Raw genomic sequence first — 25300 nt, 5'->3', positions numbered from 1 at the left:
CACATTTCAAGGCCTAAACAGCCCTATGTGGCTAATGGCTATCATATTAGACAGCATGGAAAACATTTCCATCATGAGAGAAGAGTCTATCAGATAGTCTATTTTGAAATTGAAGATTATAGAATAATGCTAAGACATCTTAAAAATGCCATAGGAAAAACTGAACCAAGGAAAAATATGTAAAAGTGAAGTGGTTCCTTGGTACTATAAAATGTTTATAGAAGAATGATAAAACTGGAGGAAGTGAGGCTTTAAAGTCACACAGAACTGAGTTCAAACTCCGATCTCATCCCTGGGTAAATTACTTCCCTGCACTTCAATTGAAAAAACCGATATAAAATGAGTATAACAACACTTTGTTAAAGCTATCTTAAAGTTGTTTTAAGAATTAAATAATATGAGAAGTACCTAATACAGTGTCTGGCACATGGTATAAATATTAGTTCCTTAGTTTAATTGCAACTAAGGGTAATTTTGGGCGTACTGGCCACCTGATATTAGCAACCAGAAACTTTTTATTTTACAGTTCACAATTTTTGTTAAGATACATCTACCAACCACCATTTCCTTGAATTTTTAAGGATATAAATACAAACAAATCACCTTTTAAAACAAAATAGTACATAACCCACAGTTTTAGTAATAAAAGTGTTAATTCTTACCTTAGATGAAATGATTCGGTTATCTATAAATTTCTGAGGTGTGTAAAGGCCATACTGAGGAAACCTGTTGGCTATGTAAATAGTTCTTGTGTCACTTTGATGTGGTGGGTCAAAACCCTAAGGCCAAGCAAAAGAAAAATAATGGACAACAAGGTTAGTTGTTATGATTCTTTACTGCTGGTTCTATTTAACTGATCATATTACACATATTATTACTGGCCTTGACCTGCATATAGGCTCAATCTATTTAATTATCAGAAGAGTTAAGCCATATATTTTTTTCTTTCAAAGTAAACAGGTACATTTTCTTCAGATATAAACTAACTAGGTAATAACCTCTGGTAATGAAAAATAGTCCATACTCTGTCAGAAATTCTACCACAAGAAGACCTACAGAAGCACTTGAAGACAAGGCTTCTTTCCTTCCCTTTCATTCCTGGGGTTCCTTGCTTTTCTCTTAGGATAGATTCCTAGCCAGTGATATGGAAGTCCTGTGTAGCTAAGGCCTAGTCAGCACCTACCATATCTAAGGACAAAGGCTTACATTTTATTTTACACCCAGATCAACTCGGTTTCAAAGGGCTTTGTTCCCAGAGGACATAAAATGTATTGGATAGCCCAGATAAAATGTATTGGATAGCCCATTCCATACAAGCATTTCTTTGCGCTAGTTACATTATCAATCTACTCCCTGAAATATGGATATATGCTATAATTCTGGCCTCAAATTTAGAAGACCCTCAATTAAGGTACATTTAGGAATGATCTCTAGTGGAAAAGTCTGCCCTGGTGACAAGAATACTGATACTTTATTCCTACAGCATTGTACTCTTTTCCAGAGGGGCAAGTGAATCTTTAAGACTCCTTTGATAGATACCGGCATCCCTGTAAAATTTCCACTAAGCACAGACACAAATAGTGGAAATTCCCATATTACCTAGAGGGATGTTTTGTTTAGCACATCAGAATATTAGAAGTGCTATATATGGGTTTCAACTGCTGTTATTCATGGTTTTAAACAATTTATTTTGTGATCTTAGAAAAAGCTAGTACAGAACTGTGCAAATTAAATATATTTGTATACTCCATTAAAAAATGAAGTTTTATTTTATTTGTTTATGCTACTTAAAGTGATGACCACATTTTGTTGATGTGCCATTATGTATCCGATTTCAAAATCAGTTTAAGGATAAAATGTGGCACACATGTTTATTTTCCTCATAAATTTTCTCTTAAACATTTCACAACTGTGCCCTGTCACAACTCATGGGAGAAAGAGGGCAGGTTCCAAAATCAGAGTCAGAACTCACTGCTCTATCTGGAATATCATAATCATTTAAAAGATATATACCATTTATTCAATCAATAACTATTTACTGAGTTTAAGCACTATGTTAAACCATGAAGGATTATGTGATTTGTTACATACTCGAGCATATCATAACATGCTCCAACTCAATAAATAAATCAATGAACAAACAGTTTGAATGCTACTGCTGTAGTCTATGGATGTGTTTTTCAAAGATGGTCCACAGAAGTTTGCCTGTAACGTTCATAAAATAACAAAAGGGACACACAGGTAACGGAAGCATTAGACTCCATGAAGCATATTTATTCTGTATCCACTCTGTAACCATGTTAACATAACACTAAGTCATACCCCATGCATGTAAACTTCTGAGACAAAGAAAAATAAAGTAAACTTGAGGGTTTGAAAGAGTATACAAATCTTTAAGAAGATGTCAAGACAACTGAGACTGAGAACCACTGATATAAAATTTTATTTTATTTTTTGCTAAATCCCACCAAGATTATTACTATGTACATCTAAAGTTAAGAAACAAAAAATAGGGACTTCCCTGGTAGTCCAAAGGTAAAGAATCCGCCTTACAATCCAGGGTACATGGGTTCACTCCCTGGTCAGGGAACTAACATCCCTCATGTCGCAGGGCAGCTAAGCCCATGTGCCACAACTACTGAGCTTGCGTGCCTCAACTAGAGAGCCTGTGTGCCGCAAACTACAGAGCCCACGCGCGCTGGAACCCGCATGCCACAACTACAGAGCCCACATACCTTGGAGCCTGTGCGCCACAACCAGAGAAGAAAAAACCCTGCATGGCACAACTAAAGAGAAGCCCGCGCTGCAACGAAGAGCCCGTGCACCACAATGAAAGACCCAACGCAGCCAAAAATAAATAAAATAATAAATCTCTAAAAAAAAAAGAAACAAAACAAATGCCCTCCCCCAAAATATACTGATGTTTACATTATAACCTCTCATTCATTACTATAATTAATATACTATATACATAAATGCGTGCACTTTACAGGAAGCAAATGCTCATCATTCTCCATCCCTCTCTCCTGGATGAACCAGTGACCACATACTAAAGTTTTGGAACTCCTGAGATTTCTACAATTATTTCAAGGAGATATTTTGAGATGTTCCAAGAATAAAATCAGTTTTAAATTAAATTGAATTTTAAATTCAGCATCGCCATATTCCAAGAAATCATAATTTAAAATAAGATGACAATACCAAAAGGAGAATAATGATAGTATGTTTTTCCTTATTCCCAAAGATGCTATAACATCCACTTAAGTATTTTGAGTTGTTTTTCCAGTGATTAATTAAAATGACCTTATCCAATCATGTTATAATCAATGGCATGTATATACATGTGGCTGTGGGTATTTTTTTACACACACAAAATAGTTAAATTTTATATTTGTGACTGCGGTATAAGTACAGCTAAGCGTCTCTCATGGAAATTAAAGCTATAACTTCAATTCATTAGCATCAACTTCTTTGCCACAAATTCAAGTAGCCATGAACTAAAAAGAACAAAACTGTCCAAAAATGAGAAAAGTGACTTAGGGCAGGTCTGTGAATCTCTGAAATTGTACGCAAATTTGCATATCTGTGCATTAAAAAAATTTTTTTTAAAATTTTGGCCATGCCACACGGCTTGTGGGATCTCAGTTCCCTGACCAGGGACCGGACCTGGGTCACAGCAGTGAAAGGGCCAAATCCTAACCACTAGATCACCAGGGAACTCCCATACATGCATTTTGCTGATGACAGAACAGTTTTCCTCAGATTCTGATGACATAAAGAAAGTTAGAACCACTTATCTAAGGTCTTGCTTTTATAATCAGTTCCCCACCTCAATATTCCATATTTTAAAAATGACACAGAGGGGAATTCCCTGGCAGTCCAGTGGTTAGGACTCTGCGCTTTCACTGCCAAGGGCCTGGGTTCAATCCCTGGCTAGGGAACTAAGATCCCACAAGCCGTGTGGTGTGGCCAAAAAATAAAATAAAATTAAATTGGAAAAAAAAAAAAAAAAGGAACTTAAAAAAATGACACAGAGAATTGTTGCTTCAATAACACCTCTACTTTGTTTAACAGGAATCAAAACAAACAGAGTTTATCAAAATTAATTGTATAATTATACCATAAATGTGAAGTTCAAGTATAGTTTCATGCTATTTCTAACAAGCATTATCAGCAATTCTATGCTACTGTACAATCCGAACTCCCTAATCACTAGGCTACGGCTACACATCAGGGTTCAGAAACCTCTGGTATGTATTACACTTTCAGCCCAGACTACCCATTCACACCCTGAACCCCTGGATGGCTTGCTCCTTTCTTCTATGGTTTCATCTTGTCCTGGATAAAGGAACTGAGATACATTAATGCTATTCTAGCCACCCTGGTTTTATTTTTATTTTTTAACATCTATTTATTTGGCTGTACCAGGTCTTAGCTACAGCACACAAGGATCTTTAGTTGCGGCATGCGAACTCTTAGCTGCGGCATGTGGGATCTAGTTCTCTGACTGAGATTAAACCTGGACCCCCTGCATTGGGAGCACAGAGTCTTAGCCACTGGACCACCAGGGAAGTCCCCATCCTGATTTTATTTTAATGCCTGCTAAAAAGTACAGCTGACCCTTGAACAACTCCAGGGTTAGAGGAGTCGACCCTCCACACAGTCAAAAATCTGAGTATAACTTCAGAGTTGGCCCTCTGCATCCTCAGATTCAGCCCTATAGTACTGTTGTATTTACTATTGAGAAATCCACATATAGGGGGACCTGCACAGTTCAAACCCATGTTGTTCAAGGGTCAACTGTATAGGCTTTTGGAAGCACATAAATTTAAACTATTTAAAAATAACAACTTTCATTAACTCTAAAAAAGTATGAAATTAAAAACCTCTTTTCTGTCTGGATTTATGAGCATATGTGAAAACCACAGGTACTTTTAAAAAAAGTGGATCTGGGCTTCCCTGGTGGTGCAGTGGTTGGGAATCTGCTGGCCAATGCGGGGGACACGGGTTCGCCCTGGTCTGGGAGGATCTCACATGCCGCGGAGCAACTAGGCCCATGCAGGACAGCTGCTGGGCGTGTGCTCTGGAGCCCACGAGCCACAACTACTGAAGCCCGCGTGCCTGGAGCCCATGCCCCGCAGCAAGAGAAGTCACCGCAATGAGAGGACTGCGCGCCATGGTGGGGAATTGGCCCCCCACTCACTGCAACTAGAGAAAGCCCAAGCGCAGCAACAAAGACCCAATGCAGCCAAAAATAAATAAATAAAAGAAATTTAAAAAAAAAAAGTGGATGAGCATTTAAGGTGGAAAAAAATTCCCATGATGGCATTCAAGGAAAGAACTGAAAACACATGGGACTGATTTGAAAAAGACTCCTTTTGTAACAGTAAACTGATGAAACCTAGGGAAGCCAAACCAGAAAACAGCTTATAATTTTTAGATGTTGGTCTCTGGCACAAAGCAGTACTTAGAAATGACTCATAACATTTTATATTTTCATACCAAATATACCAGCCTCTGTACTATTCTTAAAATCCCAAAGATTTTATGAAAAATACGAGCATTACAAATAAGAGCTAAGAAGAAACTAAAACTACAGTCCTATAATTAAATATTGCCACACTTCTTTAACATAACTAAGAAAACATTTTTAGAGTTCAGTGATTAAATTTGTACATTTAATCATTCCTATGTGTGACCTACTTCCTCCATAATAGAAAGAAAGAAGCTACAAAACAAACCAAAAACCATGAAAAACAACATAAAAAGAAGCATTCAAAACTGCAATGGCACTGTTATTAAAATAAATGAACAGAACCTTTATTTCGGTCACACACTTTCTATGACACAAAGTGATTTTTGTTGGCTACGTGTTCCAATGTACACAGTACTTCTGGGGAAGAATGATTTCACGTATTTTACCAAATCTACAAACTTAATTGTGAATTACTGTTTCCTGGATATAGACTTTGAATAAAATACATCTATACGAAGGTATTATAAGAACAAGATAATTTTACACTGTTAAGAGACCAAAGCAAGGTGAGAGGGAATAACTTAAAATGTCCATGATCTAAACACAATTTAATTTTAACTTTTTGTATCATGTTACATAATTTTCATTTTAGGATTTAAGGTAGTTTGCCATCTATCAGACCAGTCTGGGCTTCCAAGAACTCTGGCTTACTGCAGAGGTTGGTAGGAACTGGCTTTCTAGTTACAGGGTTCAAAATTTAGAGTGATCTTTGACTCCAAACATCTTAAATCATCTGCAAATACTTTACTACAGGAAGTTCATCTCTTATAGGAAGCTCATCTCTTATATTACCTCCCAAACTTGATTTCCCACTCCAACATACACCTCTAGCAGCCCCTGTGGAAATAATATGGTGACCCCTCAAAAAAGTAAACACAGAATAACTGTATGATCCAACAATTCCACTTCTGTGTATAAACTCAAAAGAAATGAAAGCAGAGACTTGAACAGATATTTGTAAACCCATGTGCATGGCAGCATTATTCACAATAGCCAAAAGGTGGAAGCAACCCAAGTGTCCATTGACAGATGAATGGATAAACAAAATGCGGTGTGTACAATGGGATATTATTCAGCCTTAAAAAAAAAGGAGATTTTGACACATGCTATAACATGGATGAACACTAAAGACATTATGCTAAGTGAAATTAAGCCTGTGACAAAAGGACGAAATTTTAAATTTATTCCTCTTATATAAGGAGTAAGAGTTGACAAATTCGTACTTTGCCAGGCATTTATTCAAGGGGGGCTGGGGAGGGGAGAGGAACAGGGCATTAGTGTTTAATGGGTATAAAGTTTCAGTCTGGAAAGATCAAACAGTTCAGGAGACACATGGTGGTGATTGATGGCTGCATAACAGTGTGACTGTACTTAATGCCACTGAACTGTATATTTAGAAATGGTTAAAATGGCAAATTTTATGTTAAGTATATCTTACTAGAATTAAAAATATGTCAATTTCACCCATTTGGGACTTTACCATGGATTTTCTGGATTACAAGAATCCTATCTGACCATAATTCAACTGTGACAGTAAATGTCTCTTATTTGCTAGACTGGTGATTTGAAATCACAGAGACATTTACGATAAAAATAAATGTGTGAGGTAGTCTTAGTTTAGATCAAATTTAAAATCACAGATTTCACTAAGGGAGAATTTAAGGTTTCTGTAACCAAGAACCCTAAATTGATTTTTTTGGTTTACCTAGCCAGTTGAACACCGGCTGGATAAGGAATGAAACTAGTAACTCTTCTACCTGTGGTATCCAGATTGGAGACAGAAGAGTAAAATGGAATTTCTAGTAAGGTTTCCCAAACATTTTTAAGCCTTCTCCCTCTCCACTCACAATCATAAACAACAACGGCAACGAAGATGGCTTCCTACGTCCTCCTCAGTATATCAGAAGCAATGGGGTTACAGTTCTGAGGCCAGAGACAAATATCCTTTACACAGAAAACACATCCCTTACAAAATATCTTCAAAGTGTAATATTTTAAAATATATATCAATCACAAAGACACACCCACAAAATTCTAAACAATAACATTAAAAAGTATATTGAAATCAACTATACTTCAATTAAAAATAAATAAAAATTAAAAAACTAATAAATTGGCGAAAAGTATATTGAAGACAAAGAATAGAGACAAAAATTGACACAAAAGGTAGAAAGAAGTAGGGTGGAAGGAAGATACACAATTGTCCTGTTAATTTTATATATAGGAAACTTGTTTTCAGGAATGCCTGAACCAACAAACTGGAACCAAATAAATAGCAGCAGCGGCAATAACAAAACCCAACAATCTTGTACCTACTACCAGTCTCACTTTCCACAACCTAGACATCCTACCTTTCATCCTGCCATAATTATAAACATTTTAAATGTTTCTCAAAATTGGTAACACTCTTGCTCTTATGTTGAATGAAATTGTATGCTGTTCCTGTTACCAGATAGCTACAATTGAATACCAAGCATTAATATTTAGCAAATCAACCAAAATAACACTATCACTGAAATACTATTTCTGAATGACCATATAGTTTGCTTTACAGGCTTTTCTACTCACCTATGTTTTCTGATCAGTTGCTTAATTGTGTTTCCCTATTCTCATTGAGAGAAATTATATGTAATGGTTCTCAATTAGAGCTAAGAGATTACACGCCTCAAAGTTAAAACTCCTTTTGGGGAATGAGCCTAAGGAAAGGAAGGAAGACTTCTAGAAACCATTTTCAGAAATGAGGTTGGGACTGATTTTCACAATGATTTGAGGGGTGGGGATGTCTAGTGGCATTTAGTAGGTGGGTGAATGGGTGGGGCAGAGATATTAGACATTCTTCAATGAACATCAGAGTCCTGACAACAAGGAAGTGTCCTGTGAAGCAGACAACTTTCAAATGCCCTGCCTGATATTCACATTCGTAAAAATCTCTTTAGAAAAATATGAACCTCCTCTTTAAAAACAAACACAAAATGCTTTGCACGGATTTGTGAATTTTTCAGCAATGCAACTACCATGTAAAATGAAGGAAGATAACATTTTGTCAGAACTTCCCAGAGTGTTCACTGTTTCAGAAAACTGCATCACCAATGGAAATGTCACTTGTATATGAGTCACCAATACACTACACTTTCAGCAGTCTGCACTAGTAGCCATGAAGTCACACTGATTACAGCATTTTATTATTCACTACCTTTAGTGTAGTTACAATTGAGTACTTACATACTGAAACAGATATTATTTAATATAAATGTATTTATTTTTCCTTCATACTAGTTTCCTCCATAACTAGGGTTATAATGTTGATTTTTTTAAAAAAATCAAGTTATATATGTAGCAGGTTATATATTTAAATTTTATTTCAAGATAAAAATGGAAAGAACACTTATGAAATATCTGTTAGAAATAGGGGGCACTGGGCCCAACAGGATTGAAAACTATGTACTTTTATGGCCAAAATCTAACCAATATTACAAGTACTATCTTGGGTTTATAATAGAATCCCCTCAAGTTAGAAGCTGCTGCTTATACCATGAGCAGAATATCAGTATTCAAACTAGGAAACTACAACAAATATTTCCAAGTACATATTTAAACAGGCTTAGGTGTTACGGAGAAAAATTCTAAACAATAACAACATAAAAATATATTGAAGTCAGAGAATAGAGACAACGAGTGAATCCTATTTAGTTAAGAAAAGAACTAAAACAAAAGGTAGAAAAAAGTAAGGTGGAAGGAAGATACACAATTGTTTTACTAATTTTATATGCTGGGAACCTGAGAAACATGCTTCAGAAGAAAGTAAAACATGTCTATATAAGATTAAAAAAAAAGAACTTAGCAAATCCTAAACTATTGCTATGAAAATTTGATAAATTTTAAGCATGGAAATGATTATTCAGCAACACTGGGTCAAACTGACATAATTCTGAAAATGTATTTTTAAAAAAACACAAAAGAGTATGTTCGCATATTTTCAGTTCTTTTGGCAAACAATTCATTTACCCTGTATAATGACTATTAAAATTCTACTGCTGATCTGCAAATTCTTGCCTTTTGGTATTTTCCGGCACGTAATGAAAAAAATTTACTTTAACAACCAATCAAAGAGTATTTACTGAGTACTTAACTAGGTGCTTTTCAATGCACTAAGGACCACTGATGATAAAAAGGAATACGTGACTTAGTCCTTGCCCACTTGGAGCTGATGAAACCTTAGTATTTTAGGCCCTACAATTTATTTCTTAGATATCACCTAATTTCCTATTTCCTCTCACATATTTAAGATCAAACTAGAATTATTTTCTGGTTTGAATATGGTACACCCAGCATGGATATCTACTAAGCAACTTTATGTAGAGTTTAGGAGAGAGGGTTGGACTTGAGATTGGAAGCCAGCAAGCATAATGATGGTGGTTAACGTCAAAGATATGTATGAGACTGCCTGTTAAGAGAATACAGAGGAAGAGAATAAGGGTAGGAGATGGAATTCTGAGGGCTATCATTTAAGATACATGTGGCAGAAAAGGAATAAGCAAAAAGGAAAAAAGATCATCAGAGCAGAAGAAACACAAGAAGAGTAGTATGGCAGAAACCTGGGAAGAAGTTGCAAAAAGGAATTATTTCATATGCTGCAAAGGAAGATAAGAACTGAAAAAAAGACAACTGAATTTAACAATTCGTAAATCATCAGTGGCTTCTGCCAACGCAGTTTGAGTACAGTTAAAAGGGCTACAGTGGATTAATGACTGGGGATGGAGAGGAGGGTGGGGAAGTGGGGATAGCGGTTAACAACTGAAAAGCTGGATCAAGCGAAACATTTTTAGTAAAAGCAAATCATAAGCTTATTTTTATGTTTGAAATGAAGAATCTGGTAAAGAGGAAGAAAAAGTTATGGGAAGGAAAAATCACTGAAGGATCAAGGAAAAAGAAGAGAAAACAATCAAGAGCCAAGGTATAAAGCATTAACTGTGGAAATGGACAGGATCTCTAATTCGAAATGAAATTTAAAAATTTGAACATGAAAAATGAAGAAAGCTGAAATCATATACTATTAAATTTTCTATTTTGGTAATTTTAAGAAATACCTTTATGATGAGTTGATACAGTCATCAACTGAGTAACTAAGTTCAGTTACTCAGTGTTTACAGACTTCCTATCTTCCTATGGCTTTTTGTCTACACTCACATCTAATGGAAACTGACTGCCGCCACAAATCAGATCACCAATTCTTCCCTATAAGATTCAATTAACTCTAAACTTCACATTCACTTTTTTAAAAAATTACTAATAGATATTTCTTTTATAACAAAAAAACATAATTAGGAAACTTGGAGACACTAATTATTAATGGTCATCACACTGATTTCTGATAACCAAAGGCAACGGTTCACAGAGTTTTGGATTTCACAGAACAGTAAAAAAAATTTTAACTGGAAAACTAACATAAATTTGCCAACTTCTAATTCTTCTAAGCAAGAATATTAATAAAAAAGAAAGTAAGGAAAACAACCTAAGACTTAGTTCTTCTCATAAGTCTGAGAAACTATCACAGCCCAGTGGAGCCTAAGAACACATGAAGACTAAATGTAACGTGTTATCCCAGATGAGATTTTTTTTTTTGCAATACGCGGGCCTCTCACTGTTGTGGCCTCTCCCGTTGTGGAGCACAGGCTCCGGATGCGCAAGCTCAGCGGCCATGGCTCACGAGCCCAGCCGCTCCGTGGCATGTGGGATCTTCCCGGACCGGGAAACGAACCCGTGTCCCCTGCCTCGGCAGGCGGACTCTCAACCACTGCGCCACCAGGGAAGCCCCATCCCAGATGAGATTTTGAACCAGAAAAAGAATACTAGTGAAAACCACAATGAGATATTACCTCACACCCGTTAGAATGGCTATTATCAAAAAGACAAGAAATAACAAGTGTTGGTGAGGATGTAAACTGGTACAACCACTATGGAAAACAGTACAGAGGTTCCTCAAAAAATTAAAAATAGAACTACCATATGATCCAGCAATTCCACTTCTGGGTATTTATCTGAAGAAAATGAAGAACACTAATCTGAAAGATATATGCACTCCATGTTCACTGTGGCATTATTTACAATAGCCAAGGTACGGGAAAAAACTGAATGTCTATCAACAAATGAGTGGATAAAGAAAATGTGGTGTGTGTATATATATATATATATAAAATTATAAAATATTATTCATCCATCAAAAAGAATGAAATCTTGCCATCTGCTGCAGCATGGATGGGCTTTGAGGGCGTTATGCTAAGTGAAATAAGTCAGAAAGAGAAAAGGCAAATACTGTATGATCTCACTTATATGTGGAATCTAAAAAAAACTCCAAGCTCATAGATACAGAAATAATGGAGAACAGACTGGTGGTTGCCAGAGGTGGGGTTGGGGAGTGGGTGAACTGGGTGAAGGGAGTCAAAAGGTACAAACTTCTAGTTATAAAATAAATAAGTTATAGGATATAATGTACAGCCTGGTAATTATAGTTAATAATACTGTATTGTATATGTGAAAATTGCTAAGAGTGTAGATCTTAAAAAGTTCTCATCACAGGGAAACAAATTCTGTAACACTGGGTGGTGATGGATATTAACAAGACTTACTGTGGTGATCATTTTGCAATATATACAAATATGAAATAAAGTACAGGGTTTAATAATAATGTATTAATATTGGTTTATTAGTGTAACAAATGTAGCACAGTAATATGTTAACAATAAGAGAAAGTGGGTGAGAAGAATGTATAGGAATTCTCTATTATTTTTGCAAACTTTCTGAAAATCTAAAACTATTTTAAAATAAAAAGTTAATTTTTTAAAAGTTAAAATGACAGTCCTCAAAAACAAGGACATATATAAGTTTAAGCAAAGACAAAGACACACACACACACACACACAGAGACGTGTGTGTTACACTGACCTTGCTTTTTTCATTTTGCCATAGACCACTGAAAACTTTATCTCCATCTACAGGAAACATCATTTATTAGGGAACTCATGGTCTAAGAGACTATATAAAGATTGATAAAAGCATCTCTGATTATTTAAGAATTTTGACTTTTCCTGTCTCATAATAAATTCCTAAGTTTCTTTCTTTTTTTTAAATTCTGCAAATATACGATGGAAAAAAGGTTGATCAATACTCACAGGTAAGCACTGCATCAATTCCCTTTAATGTTGCATAGGAGTTGGACACACAAAGTCTGAAGGTCTGCACATCTAAGTTAGAGGCCAGTTCCTCCACAGTATTTAAATTTCAATAGGAGGGACTTCCCTGGAGGCGCAGTGATTGAGAGTCTGCCTGCCAATGCAAGGGACAGGGGTTCCAGCCCTGGTCCGGGAAGATACCACATGCAGCAGAGCAGCTAAGCCCGTGTACCACAACTACTGAGCCTGAGCTCTAGAGCCCGCGAGCCACAAAGACTGAGCCTGTGAGCCACAACTACTGAAGTCCATGCTCCTAGAGCCTGTGCTCTGCAACAAGAGGCCACCTCAATGAGAAGCCTGCACACCTCAACGAAGAGTGTCCCCCGCTCGCCGCAACTAGAGAAAGCCTGTGTGCAGCAACAAAGACCCAACACAGCCAAAAATAAATAATAAAATAAATTAAAAGAAACTTTCAATAGGAAAAGACAAGGTTAAGAACTACTTCCTTACCTTTCAGTAGTAAAAAAAAAAAAAAAAAAAAATCAAGCCCATCCTCACATCTTTGTTAGTTTTCTGAACTAATATATTAAAGAGCATAGTGGAGAAGTGAGGTAAGGAAGGATATCTATATTCGTTTTGTAGTTCATGAAATGCAGTAGTGAAGAAACAATTTCCTAGGTAAAATGTGATTAAGACTTGAACTGACTTATATACTACTCAAGCTTTATCTATCAATTGCACTCATTGCAAAAGACTCTTCAAAGCAAAATCTTAAAAGACCAATATGTAACACAAGTATTTACTGAGGAACATGTGCTTGATACTATGCTAGGCACTGCACCAATTTAAGTAAAAATATTCGACCATTATGAAATATCAAGCCACTTACTATTTCATTTATTAAATTACCCTATTGTTAAATTACCCTATAATTTATGATTTGTATGATTTTAATAATCATTACAAATACTGTGAACATTGACTACGTGCTAGGTAATATGCTTGGTACTGTGGAAATACCAAAATGAGAAGGGCCTGAATAAAACTTCATTAAAAAAAAAAGCCTTTTAATAAGCACAAAAAGTGAAACAAATATCAAGTAAAATGAGTAAAATTTTGACTGAAATAGCAGTAAGTCATTAGATGACTCACTTTTTTTCTATAGAAAATTATCAAGTACATTCTTCTGAATAGAGTTAAATAACGATTTTTAAATATAAAAAATAAAGTATGGCATAATTTCATTACAGATGTAATAAAAGTTATTAATAAAAATGGACAACTAGGAACTGCCCTGGTGGCTCAGTGGTTGAGAATCTGCCCACCAATGCAGGGGACACGGGTTCGAGCCCTGGTCCAAGAGCAGCTAAACCCGTGCACCACAACTACTGAGCCTGCGCTCTAGAGCCCGCGAGCCACAACTACTCAGCCCGCACACCACAACTACTGAAGCCTGTGTGCCCTAATGTCCGCGTGCCACAACTACTGAAGCCTGCACGCCTAGAGCCTGTGCTCCGCAATGAGAGAAGCCACCACAATGAGAAGCCCGCGCACCACAACAAAGAGTAGCCCCTGCTCGCTGCAACTAGAGAAAGCCCCTGCTTTAAATTTAAAAATTAAAAAAAAAATTAAATTAAAAAAAAAGACAACTATCTTAACTCTTCAGCATTTCCAATTTCTATTTCAACATCACAAACTTCTCAAACTTCAAAATAGTTTGTGGTTCCTAAAGTTTAAGATGAAAAAAGAAATTTAAAACTGAAAATCTTTCAAAAAATTTGCCATGCTGTTCAAAATCAATTTAAATGTATTGCATTTGATATTAGATAACATATTCAAGAGGAGATATATATTAAGGTACAAGCAAGGCCTAGCTTCTTCTGGTACCTAAAATATTATGTCAACTTGAAAATGGCCATAGCTGACTAACTACAGGAACCCTTGATCACTTCTCTCCTTTTCCTCTACAAACCTGTCACCCCCATCTCCAGAGTACCACTGCTGCCTGAATTTCTTTCCCTAACTCATTCTTCTTGCCTCACTCTTGGATAGATTTAAAATGGCAGGATTAGGAAAGAGATATATAGGGAAAACTGCTGCTACTGCTAATTCTCTTCCACACTGCTAAATTCTCTGGAAAAACTCTCTGGGTTAAGTCCTGCCTCTGGCACTAATTAGTTACTGACCTTGGAAAAGTACATACTTTGAACTCCTCCTTTTACTTCACAAAAGCAAAGACAGACAAAAAATGTTTTTTTCTTTAATTAAGACGACTTAGCTAGGCTTAAAGCAAGATAATCATTTCGGTAATCAGGGGCTGAGCCTTTGGGACTCTGAGTCTGGAAATAGGCAGCCTGAAGTTCAATCCCCTTTTGTACCAGGGTCCTAGAGTCAGGTCAACTGAAAGGAGGTTGAAAAAAGCTGTGTACTTTTAAACATGTTTAAAACCTCCAAAGAGGTAACAGAATAATATATTTTTTTAAAAAAAGAACAAAATATTACAAGACAAATCGGCCAATATGCATCAAGAACAGACAGAAACGCAAGAGGTCCAATAATAAATTCTGGGAAAAAAAGTCACTTAAATTAAAAATTCAGAAGACAAGGATGAACTCTAGATTGGATATGGAAAGAACTGATGACTAGAAGCTAGAACTAAGGAATTCACACTGAAAGCAGCACAGAGAAAATAGATGAGAAATATGAACAAGAAGTTAAGAGCCAGAGCACAGATTAATATCAATCAAGAGTTTGAGAATGAGAAAATTAAAGCCTGAGAAGCAATATTTAAAGGGAAAAAAAGACTGTAAATTTTTCTGAACTGTAGAAATGACAGCTTTCAGATTTAAAATACACACAAGTGTAGAGCAGGAAAAACAAAAATCATATGAAACAACATGATGAATACAGCAGAGTAAAAACTGCAAAATATTGAGGACAAAGAGACAATCTTAAAAACAACGTTTAAGAGAGTATCAGCAAAGTAATGACAATTAGATTAAAAGCATATTTTACACCAGCAATAAATGTCCAAAAGCAACAGAATAAGTAGTATCTTCAATATGTTGAGTGAAAGTAACTGTTAATCTAGAATTCTGAATCTACTTAAATTAGTATTCAATAATAATTATGAAATAGACATTTTAAGACATAAAAACTAAGAAAGTTTACCACACATGAAGCCCTGCTTAAAAATAACTAAAGGATGTATATTTCAGCAAGAATAAAAGTAAATACAGAGGGAAGAGATGGTATTCAAGAAATAATGGTGAGTTAAAAAAAATCACTGTAATCAATCAAAATGAGTTACAGTTAAAAAGTTAAGAGAGGGCTTCCCTGGTGGCGCAGTGGTTGAGAGTCCGCCTGCCGATGCAGGGGACACGGGTTCGTGCCCCGGTCCAGGAAGATCCCACATGCCGCGGAGCGGCTGGGCCCATGAGCCATGGCCGCTGAGCCTGCGCGTCCGGAGCCTGTGCTCCACAACGGGAGAGGCCACAACAGTGAGAAGCCCGCGTACCCCAAAAAAAAAAAAAAAAGTTAAGACAACGTTTTGAGTTTAAAAAGAAGTAGAACTACAACACACATTATGGAAGAAAATATTTGCAAATCACATACCTGATAAGGGTCTTGTATCCAGAACACATAAAGAACTCTTACAATTCAAAAAAAAAAAAAAAGACAACTTAAATACGGGCAAAAAGATCTGAGTAATCATTTCACCAAAAAACAAACAAACAAACCCATAAAATACAAACAAAAAAACTGGTTAACAGGGACATGAAAAGATGTTTGAAATCATCAGTCATTAGGGAAATATAAATCACAACCATGAGTTACCATTTATACTCACAACCATGACTGCAATCAGAAAGGCAAAAACAAGTGTTGGCACGGATATGAAGACACTGGAACCCTCATAAATTGCTGGTGGAAATGTAAAACGGTGCAGTTACTTTGGAAAACAGTTTGGCAATTCCTCAAAAAAGAGAGGTACCATATGACCCAGTAATTTCCACTCCTTAGGCATTTACCCAAGAGAAATGAAAATATACATCCACAAACTGCACATGAATGGTCAAAGAATCATTATTTCTGATAGCCAAAAGGTGGAAACAAACTAAATGTCCATTAATTGATGAATGAATACACAAAATGTGGTGCATATATACAATGGAATATTTGATATTAAGAAGAAATGAAGTACTGATATATGCAACAACACAAATGAACCTTGAAAACATTATACTAGGTGAAAAGAAGACTGTGACAAAATACCACATAGTGTATGATGCCATTTACCTGAAATGTCTAGAGGAGGCAAGTCTACAGACACAGAAAGTAGATTAGTGATTGATTACGGCTGGGGGCTAGCGGCTTGGGGGAATGGAGAATGAGAGTTAGTGGGTAGGGAGTCTCCTTCAGGGCGTATGAAAATGTCCAAACATCACAGTGTGGAGGTGGCTGCACAACTCTACGCAGTACGGTATGTGAGTTATATCTCAAGAAAGCTGGTAAAAGAAAAAAATAGAGCTAAACTATTATGTAACAGTAATGTGGAAGGTGAGAGGGAATACTGAGGTCAACATCTTCTAAATCCCTATATTATTTGTAGGTGGATAGAGATGCTCAATATATAGGCACAGCTAGGGAAAAAAAAGGATAAAAATACAATCCATAGCTTCTACATGATCAAAGGGAAAAAGTATGAATAGAAACTTAACGAATTCAATGCAGAGCAAATCAAAATCCTAGAAAGATTTCCACAGAATTAGACAAACTGATTATAAAAAATAGCATATGGAAGAGTAAAGATTCCAAGCAATTCTGGGGGAAAAAAAGGAATTGGGGGTTCTGCCTGGCCAGATATCAAGACTTCTCATAAAACACTATAACTAAGATAGTGCCTTACTGGTGCACCAACAGATCAATACATGAACGAAACACAATAGAGAACCTAGAAACAGAACACAAAACAAAGAGAATGATGGTATATGACAGAGAAGGCAAACAACACTGGCTAGTGGGGAAAAGATGGCTCATTCAATGAACGGCACTGGGACAAATAACTTCTTATGTGGGAGAAAACAAATTCCCTACTTTATTCCATACACAAAAATAAATTCCAGGTATATTAAAGACCTAAATGTTGTAAAACTAAATTTTTAGACAACTTGAAGAAAACACTAGAAAAACAGCTTTATTACCCTGGTGTAGAAAAGGAATTCCTAAACAAGTAATAAAAAGTAGAAATCATTCACCTAATAAATTTACCTACAAATCAATTTACAACATCAAAAAAGACACCATCAACAAAGTTAAATACAAGGGGCAGGCTAAAAGAAGATATTTACAACATATACAACAAAGAATTGGCATCCAGACTACAGAAGAAACTAATAAGGAAAAGACACACCACCCAAGAGGAAAATGGGTAATCAGTGGAGGCTAACACAACGTTGTAAAGCAATCATACTCCAATAAAATAAAAAGAAAAGAAAAGTGGGTAATCTATTCATATGAGTGAAACACAGGACACCTGAATCTCACTAGCAATCAGCAAAACGCAAATTAGGGCAAAATGATATACCTCTCACACTCATCAGATTGGTAAGTTTTTCAAGTCTGACAGTACAAAGTGTTGACCAAGATGTAGGAAAAGGGGAACTCTCATGTTTTAGAAAATAATCTGGCAATATCTAGTAACAGTCATAACGTGCACACCCCATGACCCAGCAATTCCACTTCTAGGTATTCCAATTTAAAAAAAACACACATAAACAAAAATGATCACCGCAACATTTTTTTTAATAGGAAAAAAACTGACATCAATTCAAATATCCATTAGTCCTCGAAGAATGGCTAGGGCTGGGGTTGCTGCATTTTGGTAGTTCCAGAGCCTAGCAATATGCTATCACAGGTATATGTTCAGAAAATCTTTGGGTGAATGAATAAATAAATGAGAAAGAAATAGTGTTACCTATAAGTAGATGCAGAGTTGAGAAACAGCTTTTATTACATGGAGAACTAAAACAAAATAGACAAAAATCCTTGCTTTCATGATATAAATGAGACAAATAAGTAGAATACAGAGCATGTTAAATAGTGATAAGTGCTAAGAGAAATTAAAAAAGCAGTGAAGGGGATAGGGAAGTATGGGGGTGGGGATTTACAATTTTATACTGAATGGCCAGAAAAGGCCTCACTGATATGGTAACATCTGAATAAAGATTTGAAGGGAGTGAAGGAGCCAGCAGATACCTAGGGGAAGAACATTGCAGGCAGAGGTAACGGCCAAGGCAAAAATCCTAAGACTGAAGTACGCCCAGCACTTCTGATGAATAGCAAGATCTGTGTGGATAAAGAAAAGTGAGTGCAGAATGATGGGAGGACTTCCCTGGTGGTGCAGTGGTTAAGAATCCGCCTGCCAACGGAGGGAACACAAGTTCAATCTCTGGTCCGGGGAAGATCCATCCCACATGCCAAGGAGCCAACTAAGCCTATGTGCGCGCCACAACTACTGAGCCCGCACGCCACAACTACTGAAGCCCTCACGCCTAGAGCCCGTGCTCTGTGACAAGAAGCTGCCGCAATGAGAAGCCCATGTGCAGCAACGAAGACCCAACGCAGCCAAAAATAAATAAATAAATATATAAAAATTAAAAAAAAAAAAAGAATGATGAGAGATGAGAAGTGGTTTGGGGAGCGGGGTGGATACAGATCTAGCAGAGACTTTGGCTTTTACTCTGAGCAAGAAGGCAAGTCCTCAGGAAGGTTTTAAACACAGGAATTACATGACCTAACCTGTGTTTTAATAAGATCACTCTGGCTGCTATGTTGAAAACAGACTGCAGGGATAGAAGGGATATTTAATGATGATAGTGGCAATCACAAGGTTCTTTGGGGTATCTGGACAAGGTCCCTACTTCAGTGCTGTTAGGATAATTGGGATTCCACTAATGCTTGACCTCTCTAACCAAATGAAAAATTGGGTATCTGAGAATATAAGTCTGAACATAGAGATAAAATAAGCAAATACTCTAAGCTCTCGGATCTTAAACATTTTTGAGGTTAAAATTTACTTGTTCACACCAAAAAAATACCACCGTAGGCCTGTGCTTCCCTGACCTACTCCTCCTCATTCATTCCTTGAGAGAAAGGCAAAGAACACAGGTACTTCCAAATTGATGCTGAAATAAATCTGATACTCATTCACTTAGTCAACCAACATTTGGTGGGCGAGTACCTACAATATGGGCCAGCTGCTGTCTTGAGTGCAAGGGCTATAAAGATGAACAAAATATGGCCCATCCTAAGATATTTACAGTCTAGTGTGTGAGCTACCTAGACTTACATAATGTGCCATAAAGAAACACAAGCTCACTTTTAATGTTATACAGCAGCACTAACAGAAATATAACATGAGCCACAAATACAAGCCACATATGTAATTTAAAAATTTCTAGTAACCATTTTTAAAAAGGTAAAAAGAAACAAGCAAAATTAATTGCAATATTTGACTTTACTGAATAAATCCAGAATATTATTTCAACATGTAACAATATAAAAATTGAGATTTTTACATTCTTTTTTATACCATTTTTTAAATCCTAGGTGTATTTTATACTTAAGCATATTTCAACTTGAACTAGCCACATTTCAAGGGTCTTGAACAGCATAATTATGCAGAATAGACCTATTTTTTAGAAAACTGTAAAGAATTTGACACAGGTACAGGGCAAAGTAAATTAGTAGAAGGAGGCTTGAACATGTTCACAGCTTAAAGAAAAAGAGTAAACATACTATAGAAAATTGATATGGAGTGCGGAGAGCAGGATGAAAGAGAACGAGTGAACTGGTTAGTTTGGAAAAGAGGACCGTCGCACCTTCCTCTGTGACAAGTGGAAAGGTTAGAATTAAGATATAAACAAGTCTGGTGAATGCGAATGGGTTGAGAGTTTAGGTTAAGAGCTTCCCATTTTTCTCAGTGAATCAGAAGACAATCTTACTAGCCTCCTTCCACCACTGCGGATACAAACCTGAAGGGACTACATTTATGGAACAATTTAATAAACTGTATCCTAGTATGACAACATTAAGTTGTGTTTTTAAAAATTGTAGTAATTTTCTAGCTTTCTTATGGACTGGTCAATCTTTGAATTTTGTCACTTGATCTCTAAACACAGAAGCAATACTATGGATTCATTCTTTATTTTCTCACCTATTCATTTATTCAGCAAACATGTACCCAGTGTCTACTCATGTCAAGTACTGTGTGAGACAATGAGCATACAGAGATGAATAAGGCCCTCAGTGACCTACATTTGTGTCCCCAGTATTTAGCTTATTATGTCTGCACACAGTAAGTGCTTTAAAAACACAGCACTACATTGCCCTGTAAAGAAATACTACATGTCAACTAAAATATGAACTGACAAAGACTTTCATTTGTCTAAAGTAGCGCTGTACAATAATTTTCTGTGCTAATAAATATGTCCTACTCTGAACTGTCCAATATAGTAGCTAATAGCCACATGAATTTTTAATTAATTAGAATTTTAATAGCCAAGGTGGTTAATGGCTACCACAAAAATCTAAATATGAGAATACAGTGAGTAGCTAATGGCATTTCCACTATTATAATCTTGGTGCTGTCATCTCTAATGAGTTAACACACATGTGATGCTAGAATAATACCAACTGTACCAGAAAGACATAAGAAAATTTTCTTAGTGTAAAATAACTTTAGCATTATGAGCCCAAAAAGAAAGAACAAAAGAGAAAGAAAAAATAAAGGATAGTCCAATCTTTTCAGTCTACTTCCCCAAAGGAAAACATCAACTTTCTGACAACCTCCTAATTTTTCTCATTGTGTCAAGAAGTGAAAATAGTCTGCAGAGATAAGGAGTCAAACTTTTTTAAATTAGAGGAGAATTAATAGAACATATGAGTTGTTTCAGTACAAAATGACAATGAACTTTTTTTTTGGCAAGACAATTTAACTTGTTGAAAATCGGGATGCATATGATGAATTAAGTGTTTTTATAGCTCAAAAAAACCTGTCTTTGTGATCTGCTTATTAATTTCTCCAAATCTGTCCTAGTTATCTGAATTTTCTTAAGTGAACCAACCTACTGCTAAAAGACTCAATTCATTGAGCAACTGGAAGTATAATTTAAACTAGACTTTGAATTGAATAATTCTTGGTGTAGTAACCAGAATGGCTGTTTATGACTGGGATAGTAAAATACACTTTCATTACTCTGTGAATCCACTATCTTTAATGTATAATTTAAGTGACTGTACAAAGGTAATCAGAGAAACAAAGTCCTACATGGGCACAGGTCTGATTACATACTTCCGTACTTCCATACTGATAACTTAAAAGTAAAACCAGTGAAGTGAGCAACCAATGTCAGAGAGGGCATTTTTTGCGTACAGCGAACTTGTTCAACTTGTTAACCACCCTGTAAGGCAGCTGTCTTGTAAGTTAACCACACAACTCCCTGCCCTTCCTTTTAGTTGTGTTCAGCTGAAACCATTTAAAATAAACATTACCAGACTGCCTATCTTGAAGATGAGAATGGTTATACAATCAGGATTTTATTCAGGTTAACAAAAATACCTAACACTGAGAAGTGGTGTCTTAAATCTACTAGAAAAAACTTTAAGAGAACCACTAGCACACAAAAACACCATCAGGTAAACAAGACTTCTATACATGAAGATGGGCAAATCAAAGGCATGAGATCAGACCTGAAATAATCAACTTCTAAAGTTACCGAGCTGCCGCTTACTGCAACGAAGCCAAAGTATTACAACAATCTGGTATTATGATGACATCATTAGCTTGGTTTCCTAATAAGGCATATATCTGGGATATATGAATGCCCAATTACCTAAAAATAGAGAGCTAACATTTGTCTGAGGCAGTGGCAGGCAGTTCTAGTTTTATTTATAAGATTTTTTTTTTTTTTGAGAATGATGCCCACTGCCAAATGAATTAACAGAAGGCTAGCTCTGAAACAGCATACTTCTTAGTCATAACAACAACAAAAAAATGTTCTTCCAGAGCAGGGAAAAAAAGGTATCAATGTTTTGGTCCCACAAAATCTTTACAGTTCCACAAAAACGGTTTTTGCTTCACGGCCTTTTGAATTCGTAAGTGAAAACACCGAAGTTGTAACAGCATTTATTTACTAATGCGATTTAGAAATTAAGCCGCAAACAGTAACAGACCTCATCATGGAGGTAAGGTTAGGCTTCTTCAGCCAGGAGCAATTTCAGTCCTAACTGTCACGTTGCCTTAGTGGTGTATTTTGCGGGCTGCAGCTGCCAGCAGGCAAGAAAGTTTTCTCTGTGAATTAATTCTGAGAAAGGTGGCGCTTTTTATATGCCTTAAATCACCCTTTTCTAAGATCCTTTTTTTTCTCCAGGTGTTCCAGTAAAACTTAAAAGTTAACCATTGATTCCAAACCGGTCTCGTTCAAACTGCCTCGGGAGAGCGGAAAAAAAGGGAGGTTCGCGTTCGAAAAGTTTCACTTGGGGTTAGGGCGAGGACAAGGTAAGAAGGAAAAGTCCGCCATAACTACCGTACTTACCTTCGAAACTAGACGGGGTGTTGGAATATTCTTTCTTTCCCTCACCCAGGCCTTGGGTAAAATTTCTTTCGTTGAGAGCGGTTAGACTAGGTAAGTGACCCTCCTCCTTGATAACGCAACCGCGAAAACAGCGAGGAGAGGGAGCTGGAGACAAGTCCTCACCCTCCCCTTCGCTCAAACGAGTCCCAAATTGTTAAGAGGCAGGAAACACAAGCCTCATTTCTCTCCCCAAGACCTACTCTCTTTCCGTGCCCTCGCCCGAGTTCCTCAGGAGGGACGCCGACCCCGCTCCGGACTCGCTTCTGATCGCAGCCGCCCAGGTGCGCCGAGGAGGAGGGAGTAACCGAGAAGCGCGGGCAGGAAGCGGCCGCCGACCTCGGCGGCCCGGGCTCGGCGGCGAGACGCGTGCCGGAGCTGCTCGGGGCTCTGCCGGCTCCCGGGCCCTAGCCCGCCTCCGCTGCGGCCTAGCCCGGAGCCCGCGCCCCGGCCTCGCGGCTCCGCGCCGCCGGCCCTTCCTCACCACCTGGGCCCGAGAGACCGCGCAGGAGCAAGCGTCCGGGAGGTGAGGGGCGGAGGCACCTACCAGCTGCTGCCGGACCCAGCGCCACATGCCCCCGCCGTTGCCGTCCCGGTCCCGCGGGACGCGGGGGCCGAGGGGCTGCAGGTGGAGGCCGAAGAGCCAGAGGGGGAAGCAGGAGAGCCCCTCCGGCTGAAGTTCCGCTCGCCGTCGCGCTCGCCTCACTCCCCGCGCCGGGGCCCCATCTCGCCGCGCCGGCCCCGAGGTCCTACAGGCGCGGTCCCGGCGCCGCCCCCGCCCGGCGCAGCTGAGTCCGCTGCCGCGCCGCAGCCACCTTCATTATTGACCGTTGTCACCCGCAGTACCGCCACAACCCCACCCCCGGCCCCACCCGGGCCAGCCCCGGCGCCCCGGCCCGCCTCCGGACGTGACGAAATTGGCTGCGCGGACCGAGGGCCCAGGCTCAGCCGCGTGGGTGGAGTAGGCGGCGAGCGTGGAAGGGGGCCGGGCTTCCGAACGCGGCGTCTGGGCTCTGCCCCTCCCCTCATATCTGGGGTAGGATTTAGTCGCGTGGGTGTGTCTGTCTACCGAGTCTGCAGCTCCTGGCCGACTCCTCTATTCCTACCTCCTGTTGCGGGTCTGCTACTGGTTCTCTGCCTTCTTTGGTTCCCCCAGCAGCCCGACACGCATACGCAAGATCAGGAGTGTAGTGATTGAAAGTTAATTCCCGGAGGTCTCCAGTTTCGGTTCAGTGAAATTGCCAAAGCCTTTGTCTCAACACTTAACGCAGCTCTCTTTAGCAAAGGACTGAGCTGGGGCTAGGGAAATCTTGATCACTTCAGTAATTTTGAAAGGGGATGCAACTCCCCTGGGCCTGGTCCGGTGCAGACTAGCGTTTCCGGGAGAATAGAAAGATACGCTGTCTTGCAGTGCTAAATTGAACAGGTTGGGGGAAAAATACTTTCTGTGGGAAGGTAGTTGTTTACTGTTAACTGCCGAACTCCTGCAATCAAAAACACCTCATCAGTAACAAGACGTAGATAAGAGAAGGGTGTGGAAAAATAGAGGTAAGAAGGAATATAAAAACAACTGGAATAAAACTTTGACTTGGAAGGCTGAAATGAAGTGCCGGGTCTCGGTTTATTCAAAAGCAAGCCCGTATACATCTTGAGTGTTATGTATGTGTATTGTGTGCAGTATTTTGCTGAATTAAAGCACATTTCACCATTCGACACACAAGAGTTAAAGAATTTTTTTTATTAAGCGAAAACAGAAATCTAAATGAGATTAGCAAAACTAGGCACGGTTTTTTGCATATATAAACACACAGTCTTTTAGTTTCAATAGACATTCCTTATTATATAATGATTATCCAGCACCACAAATAGAGCCTTTCCTTAGGAGTATTTATGGTCTGTAAAACCAGAAGTGGAATTTTACATTATATATAAATCCAACTATAAAAATTAACTAGATATCT

The 25300-nt window shown here is 37.9% G+C and overlaps 1 protein-coding gene across 10 annotated transcripts in view; it reads right to left on the bottom strand.

Annotated features, from left to right (window-relative positions):
* The window catches only part of ATP11B (ATPase phospholipid transporting 11B (putative)), a 138036-nt gene extending 113853 nt beyond the window's left edge, over window positions 1-24183 (bottom strand). For 6 of the 10 annotated variants that reach the window (XR_010943597.1, XM_067738158.1, XM_067738160.1 and 3 more), the window contains exons 1-2: window positions 23887-24182; window positions 663-779 (exon numbers count right to left, since the gene is read on the bottom strand). Coding sequence is in view for 8 of the 10 variants with exons in the window: in XM_067738158.1 (XP_067594259.1) it covers window positions 663-779; window positions 23887-23913 (144 nt within the window). In the remaining 2 variants the exon portion in view is untranslated. Of the gene's footprint in view, window positions 1-662; window positions 780-23303; window positions 23567-23886 lie in introns of those variants that run through there. The other 4 variants (XM_067738164.1, XM_067738157.1, XM_067738159.1 and 1 more) reach the window with 3 other exon arrangements.
* Between the last annotated feature and the right edge of the window lie 1117 nt (window positions 24184-25300).

Source organism: Pseudorca crassidens, chromosome 5 (genome assembly GCF_039906515.1).
Source record: "Pseudorca crassidens isolate mPseCra1 chromosome 5, mPseCra1.hap1, whole genome shotgun sequence".
Classification (NCBI taxonomy): Eukaryota; Metazoa; Chordata; class Mammalia; order Artiodactyla; family Delphinidae; genus Pseudorca; species Pseudorca crassidens.
The sequence above is the reverse complement of the archived record's forward strand: the minus strand, read 5'-3'. Positions and strand labels throughout refer to the sequence as shown.